This window comes from Acanthochromis polyacanthus, chromosome 17, assembly GCF_021347895.1.
Source record: "Acanthochromis polyacanthus isolate Apoly-LR-REF ecotype Palm Island chromosome 17, KAUST_Apoly_ChrSc, whole genome shotgun sequence".
NCBI classification, from domain to species: Eukaryota; Metazoa; Chordata; class Actinopteri; family Pomacentridae; genus Acanthochromis; species Acanthochromis polyacanthus.
The window spans coordinates 19,581,160-19,594,582 of NC_067129.1; the positions used below are offsets into that span (position 1 = coordinate 19,581,160).

The 13,423-nt window shown below is 39.3% G+C and overlaps 1 protein-coding gene across 2 annotated transcripts in view; it reads left to right on the forward strand.

Moving 5' to 3' along the window:
• The first annotated feature begins 10,052 nt into the window (after positions 1-10,052).
• Positions 10,053-13,423, forward strand: part of LOC110950632 (kinase suppressor of Ras 1) — a 31,380-nt gene continuing 28,009 nt past the window's right edge. Inside the window, exon 1 of one of the 2 annotated variants that reach the window (XM_022193333.2) lies at positions 10,053-10,626. In XM_022193333.2, the coding sequence (XP_022049025.1) occupies positions 10,417-10,626 (210 nt within the window). In that variant the 5' untranslated portion in view covers positions 10,053-10,416. The remainder of the gene's footprint in view (positions 10,627-13,423) is intronic. The other variant, XM_022193332.2, reaches the window with a different exon arrangement.

Sequence of the window (13,423 nt, forward strand, 5' to 3'; positions counted from 1 at the left end):
AGTTAATTTAGCAGTTAACCGTTGTAGCTTTAAGTATGGTAGCACTTGACATATTGTAGCCTACATATCAGTCTCCGTCAGCTGGTTGTTTTCAGTTCTCTTCACATTGTGCTAACTTTATATTCATCAACCAATTTCCACACTATTTGTCTTCCAAGCAGCAACTGGTTTTCATTCATCAAACCTTAGCAGGTAGCTGTTTTATATGTTCATAAAGGTGCCTTTAGGACACTGACAGAGAATTTTTATTGGTTGTATATAATAGTACTTTCTTGTTTTATTTAAACATCTTGAAAAAGTTTTGTTTTCCATCAGTTTTTTGATAAGATGTTGTGTTCTAGATTAATTAAACATAAAGGGAAATGTTTCAAGCTTTTTTATATAGTTTTAATTTTGATTTTTTTAAGCTCGTGAAAACGAGACATCTTCAGGGAAAGGAGCTACAATTGTTACATTTCTAATATCAAGACAGTCGTAAACCAGAGTGGTCCAAAATCCCCTTTTCAGATGAAAGTCAGTTTTGCACTTTTTTTTGGAAATCAAGGTCTTAGAATCTACCATCATGACTGCCCTTAACTAAACTATTCTGAAGTTCCCTGAAGAGTGTCTCTGAGATGGTGGAGGCCCACATATTCAGATTAACTTGATTTTGGAAGTCAAATGAACTTATGCAAAGAGTATAATAGAATGAAATGTCTTTTCCTGATCCTAGTGCAGTGATCCTCCTCTGTCAGCAGATGGTGTTGTCCATGCACATTTCCACTGCTGCATGTCATTGAATCCTCTCCAGTTCTAGGATCTACTCCTGTTTTCTCACTGTAAGAAATAATTCAACTGGTGGTCAGTGTTGGTATCTTGATTTACATTCTCCTCTATGATTTAAGTTTGACTCTTTTTCTCACTAGAGTATGCTCATGTCTTCGTTTCACATTTCTTAAAGGCCAAAGGAAAGAAATAATTTGGTGTGGTGCTCAGAGGTCAGTTGGAGTCCACTGCTCTCTCTTGCTTCATTTGCTTCCTGTTTTCATATTAATGCAATCATATCAAAGAGGCAGTGACGACATTTCTGTGTTTTATAAGTACTGACTTAAAAAGTAAATCTAGAAGAACAGTCAGAGAGCGCAACCCCCACCGAGGCCAATGCCCTATCTCGCAATTTTAGCGAAAATGGTCCTCATCTGCACCAAAATTCAATGGGTTCCTCTTTTGTCCATGCTCCGTCTCTCCACCAAGTTTGTAAAAAAAAATTCAGCTTGGTAATACAAACAAACAGCTCTGATCACACACCATGCCCAAAGCAAGAAAGACATGCATCACACTTTTATTATTTTGGTTGTGCAAAACAAAACGACTGATTATGCTGAGGTTATGAGCACACTGTGTGACCAGCATGATGGTTCTCTCATGAATGCTACAAATAAATGGCACAAGTTCACTTCACACCAAACACGCCCGTTAACATTTAAAGCTTGGTTTTTCAATGTAGTCATAACCACAGCTGACACACCTAAGCTGAGTGTCTAATGTGAACAGCTCATCGACGGCATTCTAAAGAACTAAAGCGACTGATATCTTCAGTGCAGACAGGAAAAGGTCTGTATGGTGAGAAACCCACAGTTCCCCTTCAACTGCTCTAAACTGAGGGATTGTGTCATGAGCGGCTGCATAACATTTTGAATGGGGACCTTGCTCAACCCACCTCAGTGACTCTTGCTACCTTTGTGACACACAGGACAGTGCCTGGATTGTAACAGACTTTCCTATCACCCACGCAGAACTGGTGGGTGTGGAAATGATGGACAGCAAGGTTGGCGTTTATCTTAAGAATGGACATAAAATTTCACTCCTAGTTTTAAAGTCTTTCCAACCTCAAAGGATTTTTGTTTTTAATTTCCCACCTCAGCCAAAAAAAGTGTTTTGTAGTTATCAGTATATGTTATACTTACATTGCATTAAACACAGTCTTAATTCTAAAAACTAGAGCAAAATACAGATTTTTTTTTTAATATTTTGATGAGCTTTAGACCAAAGTTTTGCTCTGAGCAGCTTCATGCACGCTCCTAAATATTATCCACAGTTTTATTTTAAAGTCCTCCTTTGGTCATTGATTAAACAGCTGAAAAAAAATCACTTTTCTGTATCAAAGTTACATTTATATTTAGATTTTTTTTTTCCAGGAAATTACCCTTTCCTCCTAAGACCTGGCATCCACATATGTGGACTTTTTTTTTTTTCAAAAAGAGCATATTGTTCATAACAACAACAACAATTATTATTGTTACAATTTATAATTGGGAGACTTTTGAAGGCCGTGGGATATAGCTTGCATACATTTTTATTGAAAGTAAAAAATATTAGTTTTTTTATGTTCATTATGATCGTGTTTGTACAATTTCCATAATTATTTATTCTGGAAATAATCCCTTATTAATAATAAAATGAATGGATATCTCTAAAATCTCAACTAAATAACCGTCCGAATTTAATAACAACCACCTTCTAATGGGCTAAGCAAAAATGAAATGAGCTTTTTCAAAAATTGTTTTGATTGTATTATTTTCATTAAGTTGAGATAATCATGACAGATGTTTCTTTTTTACAAATCATATCTGTCTGAGAAATCACTTTCAACTACATTACCCATTACAAAAACACCTCTAAAGGAAGTGTGTTAATTCCAAATCACATGACCTGCTCCACATGATGTCATTTCCTCCTGAAGAAAAGACTGGCAGGGCTTTATTAGTTATTTAATATAAAGTAGTGTGTGAGTCAAGTGTGGATTTATCGCATGGCAACAGGGTTTACTACAATATCTGTATAAATAACGTTCAATTTCAATTTTACTCAATTTTATATCGAATATTTTAGCAGAATCTTTCTCTAAGAATTCCATGTGGTGTTTGGTTATAGACGGCCATGTTGATTTTAGGCTTGAAAGTAGCAAAAATGTCAGTTATGTTACCAAAAGTCCCACAATCATATATTGACCCATATAGATATAATAAAAGATATGATTAGATATTTCCGATTAATATATTTATTGGCTACTCCTTATCCCAAACAACTTGAAGAAATCTAAAAAGGAAGGCCAACCAAAGCTCGGGTCTTAGGAGGCTACAGTAGTTTGGATGTAACTCTGTTCCTTTGCTTCCTCGAGAATGCTCAGATCTATGATGTCTCTGCCTCTCCCTCTTCACTCATTGCTTCCCAGGATTGCAGCTCAGCACACCAGCTCACCTTCGACTCTGCTGACACCCTGTAAATCTACTCCATGCTACACAATGGGAGGTTTAATACTGGATTTCTTCAGTCATACAAGTTCAGACATCAAACAAGCAAAAAAAGATTCTAAAGAAAAATGATGATCCAGAAAGTTGCAGCCTATAAGTTGACAGAATTGGTTCTTTAGGTTTGTTACAAATCCTAGAGGTCTGATTGTGTGTTTTTGTGTTTTGTCATTGCATATGCTGCAGTTTTAAGGTGAGAATGCTTGGTCATTGTGCTTATAATATGTCTCCCAACATATCAAATTCAGCATATGGACCCCATCTTAACATTTTGCCATAACATATTCCATTTGTCTGTGAATGCAGCAATAGTTGGTTTGAAGAAGCAACTTTACATGCATGACATATTTCAATTGAAATAGGCTTTCATTTCAAATACACCATAAACTGATTTATGCTTTTTAATATTTGGCTCTTTTTTCAGTACCTACATCCTATTTGTTAATTCACATATCTAGATTAACACTTAGAGATAAACACTTCACTAACTGATGTGGGAATTTGGTTTATTGATAACAGCATGATCCGTTTAAAAATGTAATGGTTTAAGGAGCATATTTTAAATCAGATTCACTGTTAGTAAGCCAAAGGGGTCAATATTGCAGACAACATGGCAACAATTCTAATCAATAGGCAAAAGAGTGCCTCCTTTTTCCCACACTGATGTGTGCTTCATTTAACATTCAGTCTTTGTAGATATATTTTATACTTGGATACATAATCCCAAACAGTTTATTGGCTATTGTTACAGTTTTTCTAACTGTCTTTTTTCTGTGCCTCAGAGTATTGCCAGTTCATTTTAGCATTGCCAAACCAGCAGATGATGCCTGAAGAACAGAACAGTTTCAGCAAAAGCGTAGTAGAACATTTGAAGCATTTTGTTGTAGACATTAAAGGGTAGCCCTAGTGAGGATGAAGCGGTGTATAGAGAATGGATGGATGGACATTAAAGGGTAACATTTTCTTTAAAATGCATTCTTTTTTGTGTCTTTATGCCTAATATATCAGTCAACAGATCTCATTTAAGCTTACAGACAAACACCATGGCCAAGATACTTGTAATTTGCAACAATTTGTATTGGATCCCCATTGAGAAATGCAATGTTTGAGGATTACAGCTTTCTAAAAATCAGTGGGCAATTCATTTATTTGAGCAAATTTTAGGGCAATGTTTGACTTTTCACACCAGTTTTGGAAAAACTAAAAAACTGTCCCCTGCTTATCCTACTCATCATGGAGAAGACTCACTCAGGATGTCATCTGCATGCTAAAAAAAAACAAAGAATAAAGATCAGAGAAGGTGCTAGTGTGAGAGATAGAAGAAATAATAAATAATGTTTCTTAGGAGAGTCTGTGCAAGTAATCGTCATGTTAGAAAGTGACCTGTTGGATTCTACAGTGAAGGAAATTAACCCTTGTAATAGTATAGCTACTAAACCTGCTAACATACCGGGATAGACAGCATCAGAAGTGGATGAAATTGAACCACATCTAGATTTCCACCAGCAAAACATGTTAATATGTTACATTTGATTTGTAGAAATTCATGACCTGAATTAAAAACAGGTATCCTAATAGTACATTGACCTACGTCTGCTGTTATCTGAGCTGCAGTCCTCATGGGCAGAGTGTACAAGCCAAAGTCTGAGTCTTAAATGTCCCTGTCGGGGCTCAGCGTCCCCAGACCTGAAGGGATGCCTCCTGGAAATCCTGGCCAGCAAAGAAGATAGAATCAGATTGTCCACAGTCTAATTTAATCTGAAGCTGTGAGCTCCATGCTACATGTGGTGTCTTGGCTGTCCAATAGTACAACAGTTTAAACGGCTTAAGAGGCCGTCAGGCAGGGAAAGGATCATGTGGTCCTCAGCTTTGTGAGTCATGTCGGTGAGTTGTCAGCTATCTGATCATTGCTTATTCCTCGCTCTTTAATATGTCGCAAATGCTTTTTGGATTGCTCGAACAATGCACATTGCTTGTTACTGAGCAAAGGCCAGTAATTCTCAAGTGTTATTTAAGAGGAAAATGAGCTCTTGGAAAGAACTACAGCAACAAGAGAGAACACAGGAGGGAGACACAAATGGTGAGACACTGAAATGCTTTCCATCAGAGATACTGGGGATCACTCATAAGACACCCTGCACACGAGGTAATGGGACTTAATTCTGATATAGTGGCTTCTTGTTGTGTTCACATTTCACTTTCTGTGATTAGTCAACTCAGTAGCAGCCACAAAGATAATCACTTATGGTACACTTACTGTATACAATGGATAATGACCCAGACATATGACATTAAAGAGGCAACAAAATAAAATCTTTAAATTGCAGAGAATGTGACCTTTAGTGTGACTAAATGTCATATTCAGCAAATATTCTGTGTCAAACAATCACTACTATTATATTTCACAACTCAAAACAATCAAAAAGTGTATGTGTGCTGAGCATAATGTATGTGATGAAATATTGGTCTGAGTAAGTATGTTTTCTATAAGGTGAACACTTGCTACCAATATTATACTTCTCTTTAAAGCCTTTCTTTCTTGATTCCTCCGTTACAACTTAGTAATTTCATTTTGCAGGCAAAGAGGAGCTGAAACTAGTGTGGTGTTCTGTTGGCATGTCACCCTCAAATCTGTGCTGTTAATACAGCGAGACTGAATTCACCAAGTGGTGAACCAACAATAGTTTACACCCCAAACTTGGCATTGCACCTGTTTCAGTCCATTGTGGCAATGCTATTAGACTGACTCGCTTTTCTAGAATAAATGAATGTCAGATTTCAATGTTGATTCAGGGGAATTCACGTTTGCTAGTTTCAGGTGGCTGAGGCCTGACTCAGTGGAGTACCAAAACGGGCTGAGTGTGGTTTCAAACTCCCTTGTTTGGTTTTTCACTTCTGCACTGTCTGATTTGTATATGCTACCATGCGAAGCTGCTATTTGGACTGGTGCATTTTCTGGCCAGAGCAAGCCACAGTACAGTTTCCCCTGCAATCAGAAGAGGAGAAGAGACAGATAGACAGATGGAGAGGAGGAACACAGGGCTCCATGAGAAGTGACTCACGTTCCATTGTATAATCAGGGTATATTAAAGGACGGAACATCACACCCTCATTGCAGCAATAAGCCATGTGTACTGTTGCTTGGTGGCTGTGGAGACATGCACATTCATCCTGCCCCAATACATTTTACATGCACTGTCTTAATATGAGGACAGATGACCTACCATAGTGTCAAAATTGCAATAACAAATCATTAGTCTTTTAATTTTGGCGGTAAAGATTTATAGATTTAGCATGTAAATATCAGTGAGTAGGATTTGGTGATTTTTTTCTTTTAATAAAAAACAAACTACATGTAAATGGAACAAACTCTGCGAGAATTGGGCCTTAATTGAAGTAGAAAAAGAAAGCAACTCTTTATTAGATTAATAGAAAATTTTACCAGAATGTAATGTTGCAGGACATTTTTGAGGCATAGTAGCTATTCTGTATCAACTACCTGTAGTCTATTAATCATATCGCTAGAATCTTTTCCCAGTAGGCCTTACAGTGCATCAGTTTCACTCAGCGCACAGTAATGACAGTGCAAGGTGCTGCAAGGTGAAAGGTGGTGATTATTCTTGGAGTCCAAAAGACGACTCTGGATTTGCTAGTCCTGCCTTTCTGTGCTACTACACAATTGCGCTATGTTGTAGTATTCTGGGGTCCAGAATTCCTCACAGCACTCCTGTAAAGCACATCTTACAATATCATATATTTACATTATTATTTGAGTCTTTTGTACAGACCCTTAAAGAGTGTAGGGATGAAACTTACTTAAATAAAATGCTGCTGAATAATTTTTTACTGAGCCAGAATCTGCACCTGAAAGACAGAAACAGGAGGCTTATCTTATACTCTGTAAGTTATCTTATGAGTGTTTAAATTGCAATTATCTTATGGGTTTTATCAACAATTCAAAATGCACAACTTTATCGACTGCTCTAGAATTTTAATTACATGAGTTACATAAAACTATATTTTACCATATATGAGTTCTTATGTACTTCTACATGGCAGTCTAAGCTCAGCTGATCTGAAGGATTGACTAAAAAATTGTATCAATTTGGTGAATTAAAATAACCAAAAACAGAGACAGACAATGTGCCACCTGAGTGTCGTGCACTGGCTCTGCCTCTGCCCAGAAAGTCTGTGAGACAGCATGTAAAAAATGTGTATCTTCCATATCAGACATTGTCATGGTGGGAGGAGCAGAGGCAATCACAATACAAGCAAAAATAACGATGACTCTGGTCTAGAAGCATTCCAGCAAATCATTACAATGTGACAGTGAGTCAGCATGTGCAATACCAAATCAGCCTAATGGAATTCAGCTGTCCTTAACGTTATAACTTACACCTGTTTTTCTTCTTCTCTGACATGTCAAAATGCAGTGTGAAAAAAAAGCCTGCACCCACCAGGCCCAACTGGGACACCTAAATGGAATGGAGCCATCACTGATGTTATTATACCTGAACTAGTGAAATGTTTCCCTAAAATATTTCAACGTGTATCCTACCATTTTTAAAAAAGTCATTAATTTTTGGAAATCGTACACAAAAATTGCCGTGCCTTTTAGTCCAGTGCAAATCCTATCATATTTTTATGCAGCATTTAAAAAAAAAAAATCTACTTCATTGTCATGAAAATGACCTTTTAACTTGTCATTCTGACTTGCCACAGCAGGAAAAGCACAGGACAAACACATGACTATTGCCTCCGTTTCATTTAGATATCCCAGAAAGTCAGTTACTTGAGAACCAACACGTACAAGCAGACATTATTATAATGGGATAAAAACAAACAAATAAAATACAAACAAAAACTCTGGTCAAGAAGTGTCCCAGTAAGCCTTGCAAAATGACAGTAGCCATATTCCCATTTTATTATCAAACAAATTTGAAGAGGACTTCACTACGCTTCAATGGTTGTGCGAAGTTGCTGGATATTCGCGGGAACTGGTACACGCTGTCGTATACACCGATCCAGAGCATCCCAAACGTGCTCAGTAGGTGACATGTCCGGTGAGTATGCTGGCCATGCAACAACTGGGACGTTTTCAGCTTCCAAGAATTGTGTACAGATCCTTGCAACATGGGGCTGTGCATTATCCTGCTGCAACGTCAGGTGATGTTCTTGGATGTATGGCACAACAATGGGCCTCAGGATCTTGTCACGGTATCTCTGTGCATTCAATAATCAATAAAATGCACCTGTGTTCTTCGTCCATAACAGACGCCTGTCCATACCATAACCCCACCGCCACCATGGGCCACTCCATCCACAACATTGACATCAGAAAACCATTCACTCACACGACGCCACACACGCTGTCTGCCATCTGCCCTGAACAGTGTAAACCGGGATTCATCCGTGAAGAGAGCACCTCTCCAATGTGCCAGACGCCATCGAATGTGAGCATTTGCCCACTCAAGTCGGTTACGATGACGAACCGGAGTCAGGTCGAGACCCCGATGAGGACGACGAGCATGCAGATGAGCTTCCCTGAGACGGTTTCTGACAGTTTGTGCAGAAATTCTTTGGTTATGCAAACCAATTGTTTCAGCAGCTGTCCGAGTGGCTGGTCTCAGACCATCTTGGAGGTGAACATGCTGGATGGGGAGGTCCTGGGCTGGTGTGGTTACACATGGTCTGCGGTTGTGAGGCTGGTTGGATGTACCGCCAAATTCTCTGAAACGCCTTTGGAGATGGCTTATGGTAGAGAAATGAACATTCAATACACGAGCAACAGCTCTGGTTGACATTCCTGCAGTCAGCATGCCAATTGCATGCTCCCTCAAATCTTACCACATCTGTGGCATTGTGCTGTGTGATAAAACTGCACATTTCAGAGTGGCCTTTTATTGTGGGCAGTCTAAGGCACACCTGTGCACTAATCATGGTGTCTAATCAGCATCTTGATATGGTACACCTGTGAGGTGGGATGGATTATCTCAGCAAAGGAGAAGTGCTCACTATCACAGATTTAGACAGATTTGTCAACAATATTTGGGAGAAATGGTGATATTGTGTATGTGGAAAAAGTTTTAGATCTTTGAGTTCATCTCATAAAAAATGGGAGCAAAAATAAAAGTGTTGCATTTATATTTTTGTTGAGTGTAATTATTCTGTCATGTGAGCTGGTATTGGACATGTTTCAGACTATCCAAAAAAAGGTCAAACATGATAGAAGTGGAAAAAGCTGATCAGTCATGTAAGCTAAATGTTTGCTAAGTGAAAACGCATTCAAGAAAAGTGTTTCTGTCTCCTTGTTAATGTCTTTTTAGGGGGGGGGGGGGGGGGGGGGTCAAATGCCTCCTAAGCCAAGCATAAAAATAGGTTTTCCTGAATTTTGCAGTTTCCAATAACTTTAAGTCTAATTGATACTTCAAAATGTAGAGAAAAACATGTAAATGAAACACAGCTTGTGAGCTCGTTTGCACAATACCAAAGAAGCTTATTATAATTCAGCCATCATTAATAGTATTATTTGTGCTTGGAGCCCACAATTCCTGTCAATTCTTTAGTTTTTCACCGCTTTCTTACAATAACTGAATTTGTTTAAACAACATTTATGCTACTGCAGTTGTATAAAGCTGATACTATGGTTCTTTCTTTGTCATTTGTGCGCTAGCATTAGCATGTGGGAGGAGGTTAAGCTAGCGTGGAGTGGAGTTTCTGTAACCTGCGTGACTCCATTTCCCAGACTGCACCGCGCCCCATGATGTTCCCAACAGCTGACAGACGGTGAAAGCCTCTGCCAGAGCTGTCGGTGGAAGCTTGAGTATCCTCTCGTCAGCAACCGGACTGAAAATACAAGTCGAGCATTAGTGGACTTTGGAGCGCTTATACTAGCCTCGTTACCGTCGATCGGCTTGTTGTTTTTTTAATATTCCAAAACAACATTATTTAGTTTGCATCCTGACTTTTTTTTTTACCCACAACATTTGGGAGCTGGAGGGGGACACATTTCTGTCAGCTAACTTCCACAATAGGTTTCGCTGCGTCGCCGGGCTGCTGCATATGTTTGATTTTGGCTCAGCAGTTTGACTCCAGCCCCCTTTCCAGCCGAGCCCAATGCTGAGGAATGGATAGTGTGTCTGCTAAAGGTGGGAAGATGGTCGAGAGTGATGAGCAGCCGGAGAGGGATAGCGGCGGTGGCGCAGCGATGGCCGCACTACATCAATGCGAACTCATCCAGAATATGATTGATATCTCCATCTCCAGTTTACAGGGGCTACGGACCAAATGCGCCGCGTCCAACGACCTCACGCAGCAAGAAATCCGCACTTTGGAGGTAATGAGCTTTTTTTTTTTTCCTGATATGTCAAATCCCCCACTGTCCTGCGATGGGAAGCAGTCTAGTCAAATTGCGGAGTCATGAAGCCCTAACGCTATGTCCGCCTCTCAGGCTGCAAGCGAGGCGCCCTATCTGAGCACATTTTGTCGCCTGGGTGCTGTGCTGGGGTCGATGCATGGAGAGGTGAAGATGGCACACAATTTCTAAATCAAGTTTTGCCTCCATTGTGCCTCCAGAAGCTTCCCCAAACCGTGATCTTGCATGCCTGATCCGGCTATTTATGTGACCTCTTTCTCTATTATTTGCCAGGAGCCCCCTCGGATAGTTCACAGCACCGCACCGTGCAGCTGAATCCAGCCTGGCCTAATGGCACACATTCAATAATCTGATACTGCCATTATTTATGTTCTGCACCGTGTTTGGTACAGTTGGGCCCAAGACGAGCGCAAAAAAGGGGGCAAATGCACGTCGTGTTCCATGTGTTTGTGTTTCCAAACGCGTAAAAAGGCAGGCTTTGATGTACGTGCTACTCTCCTGCATCTGGATGCAGATTCGGTCTCTGTCGTCTTGGAATGACTTGACATTGCTTCTTTTTTTGCGCATGGCTTTGTAGGGCAGCATAAGATCGTATAGAGCAGGCAGGATAATAGAGAAGTCATGCCAGGTGGCGTGCAGGCACCAACAAAGGAAGCACACTGTATATGTCTCACTTTGCATATTTGAAGAGCTGGTCATAAAATTCAGATAAGGGCTGAAAAATGCCGTGAAGAGTGAGCAGTTGTAGCCACTCTTTTGTGTGACGTGGGCTTTTCATTTTGTGTTTTTTTTTAAATTTATTTACAGACATAAATAGAATATTTGTATTTATGATACATTTATTTATAAATTTAAATTATTACTAATATTATTATTGGAGCTGCAGTGGTTCAATGTGTTCTCTTTATTATTGTTGCGACAATAAAATAATTAGATTTTAAATATTTGACAGAATTAACTGCCACCTATTTTGATAACAGATTAAACAGTATGGGGGGGGGGAATGCAGATTTCACCCTCATAGGTTTGAATATTTTTACTTTTTTTACGGAACAAAACATTTGAGGATGTCATCTTGGGCTTTGGAAAACTAAAATTTTCTATTTTATTGTATAACATATAGTATACATGATTTTATATAGTATATTTTATATAGTATATATGAGATTGTGTGTGTATATATATATATATATATATATATATATATAGTGTATACATCTGCATTTATCTATCTACACACACATATATACATGCACATACATATAATTTACTGTATTTGTCTTTATATACACTATATATATGTGTGTGTGTGGATGTGTGTATGTTTAATTGTGTGTGTATCGATATCGTCCCTTTTCAGAACGGGTCAGGCCTCCAGGTTTACACTCACGGGATGTTTACAGTCACATATTATTTTTGTCAAATTCTTAGCAGTGACTGAAGGGATCATGTCATGGAAAGTCCAGCTTCATGTTGTCAGTAACACTGCCATGACGGGACAACAGGCCCTGCTTCTGCTGAGGAGGGTGATAGTAAGAGAGGGAGGGTCTGTGCGGGGATATGTTAGTGGCTGATATAGCACATTTTGATGAGACAATGGAGATGTGGAAAAAGCACCGGGATGCTACAAGTTTAATGGCTATGAATGTGAACTTGTGGAGGATAGATGAATGTATCTTTGTGCAGGCTCCAGACATACTGACATTGTAGAGACATGATAGATGGTAAATGGGTTTTCTGGTTCATGGTTTATTTAAGCCTTATACCTTGGCTAAAAGGAATATTCAGTCCTGATTGGCTGGAGGCTATCAATTATCCATGTCTGTTTTATTTCTGTATAACTGAACACCCTATGAACAATTGTGCTGTTGCTCCTTAAAACTAATGTTCCAGAAAGCACAGCGCGTTTAGTTTCAGCCACACAGACGCACAGTGACCCGCTTTTCAAGTCGTCTCCAAAATGCTCCAGAATCATGAAGAAGAGAGTCCTTTAAAGCAGCATTATTTAGTCCCACATCTTCATTGCATCTGTACTCTTGTTACTGGCAGCTTGTTTGCCTTAACAGGGCAGACAGCAACACAATCTCACCTGCTCAAAAGATCTGTTTGTGTTTGTGCGTAGTATCAAAGTGTGCAGAAAAAAAGGAGATATACGCTAGAACAAGGCAGAGATGACAAAGCAGTCATATGCTTTCAGGTGCAGCTTTTTATTCAGTTTTGAGAATATAAATGTCTACAAAATAATTTGGTAGCTCGCTAGCTTGCTGGCAGGCATCAGGTGCGAGTTGGCAAGCTGCTGTGTGGGAACAAATTTTCACTGGCTCAAGTAAAGAAGCCTGGTATTAAATGAAAAAAATTCAGCTTATTACCTGAAATAGAAACTAGAACAAATCAGTTTGTGTGTTTTGTAGTTTTCCATTTGAGCCCACGCCACTCCCACTGCCTTTGTGCGATGACAGAAAATGAAACTGAACTTAGCACTTTGTCACATCTTGGTATCCTAAAGAAAAAAATATAGGTTAAAGAATGTAGGTCTGAACAGCGTGTAGCAGTCCGTTTGAATAGTTTGCGAAGTTAGGGCCTGTCCTACTCTACATACTTCAACTCTTCTTCATCCGCTGTCATGTGTACCGTGTCACTGGAACAGGATGTGATCTGGCAGAGTTCTTCCTGAGGTATGCTGTCTTGTAGATACATCTTGCATCGGCATTGTTCTACGTGACAATGGACAGGCCGCGCTGCTCTCACATGTTTCTCG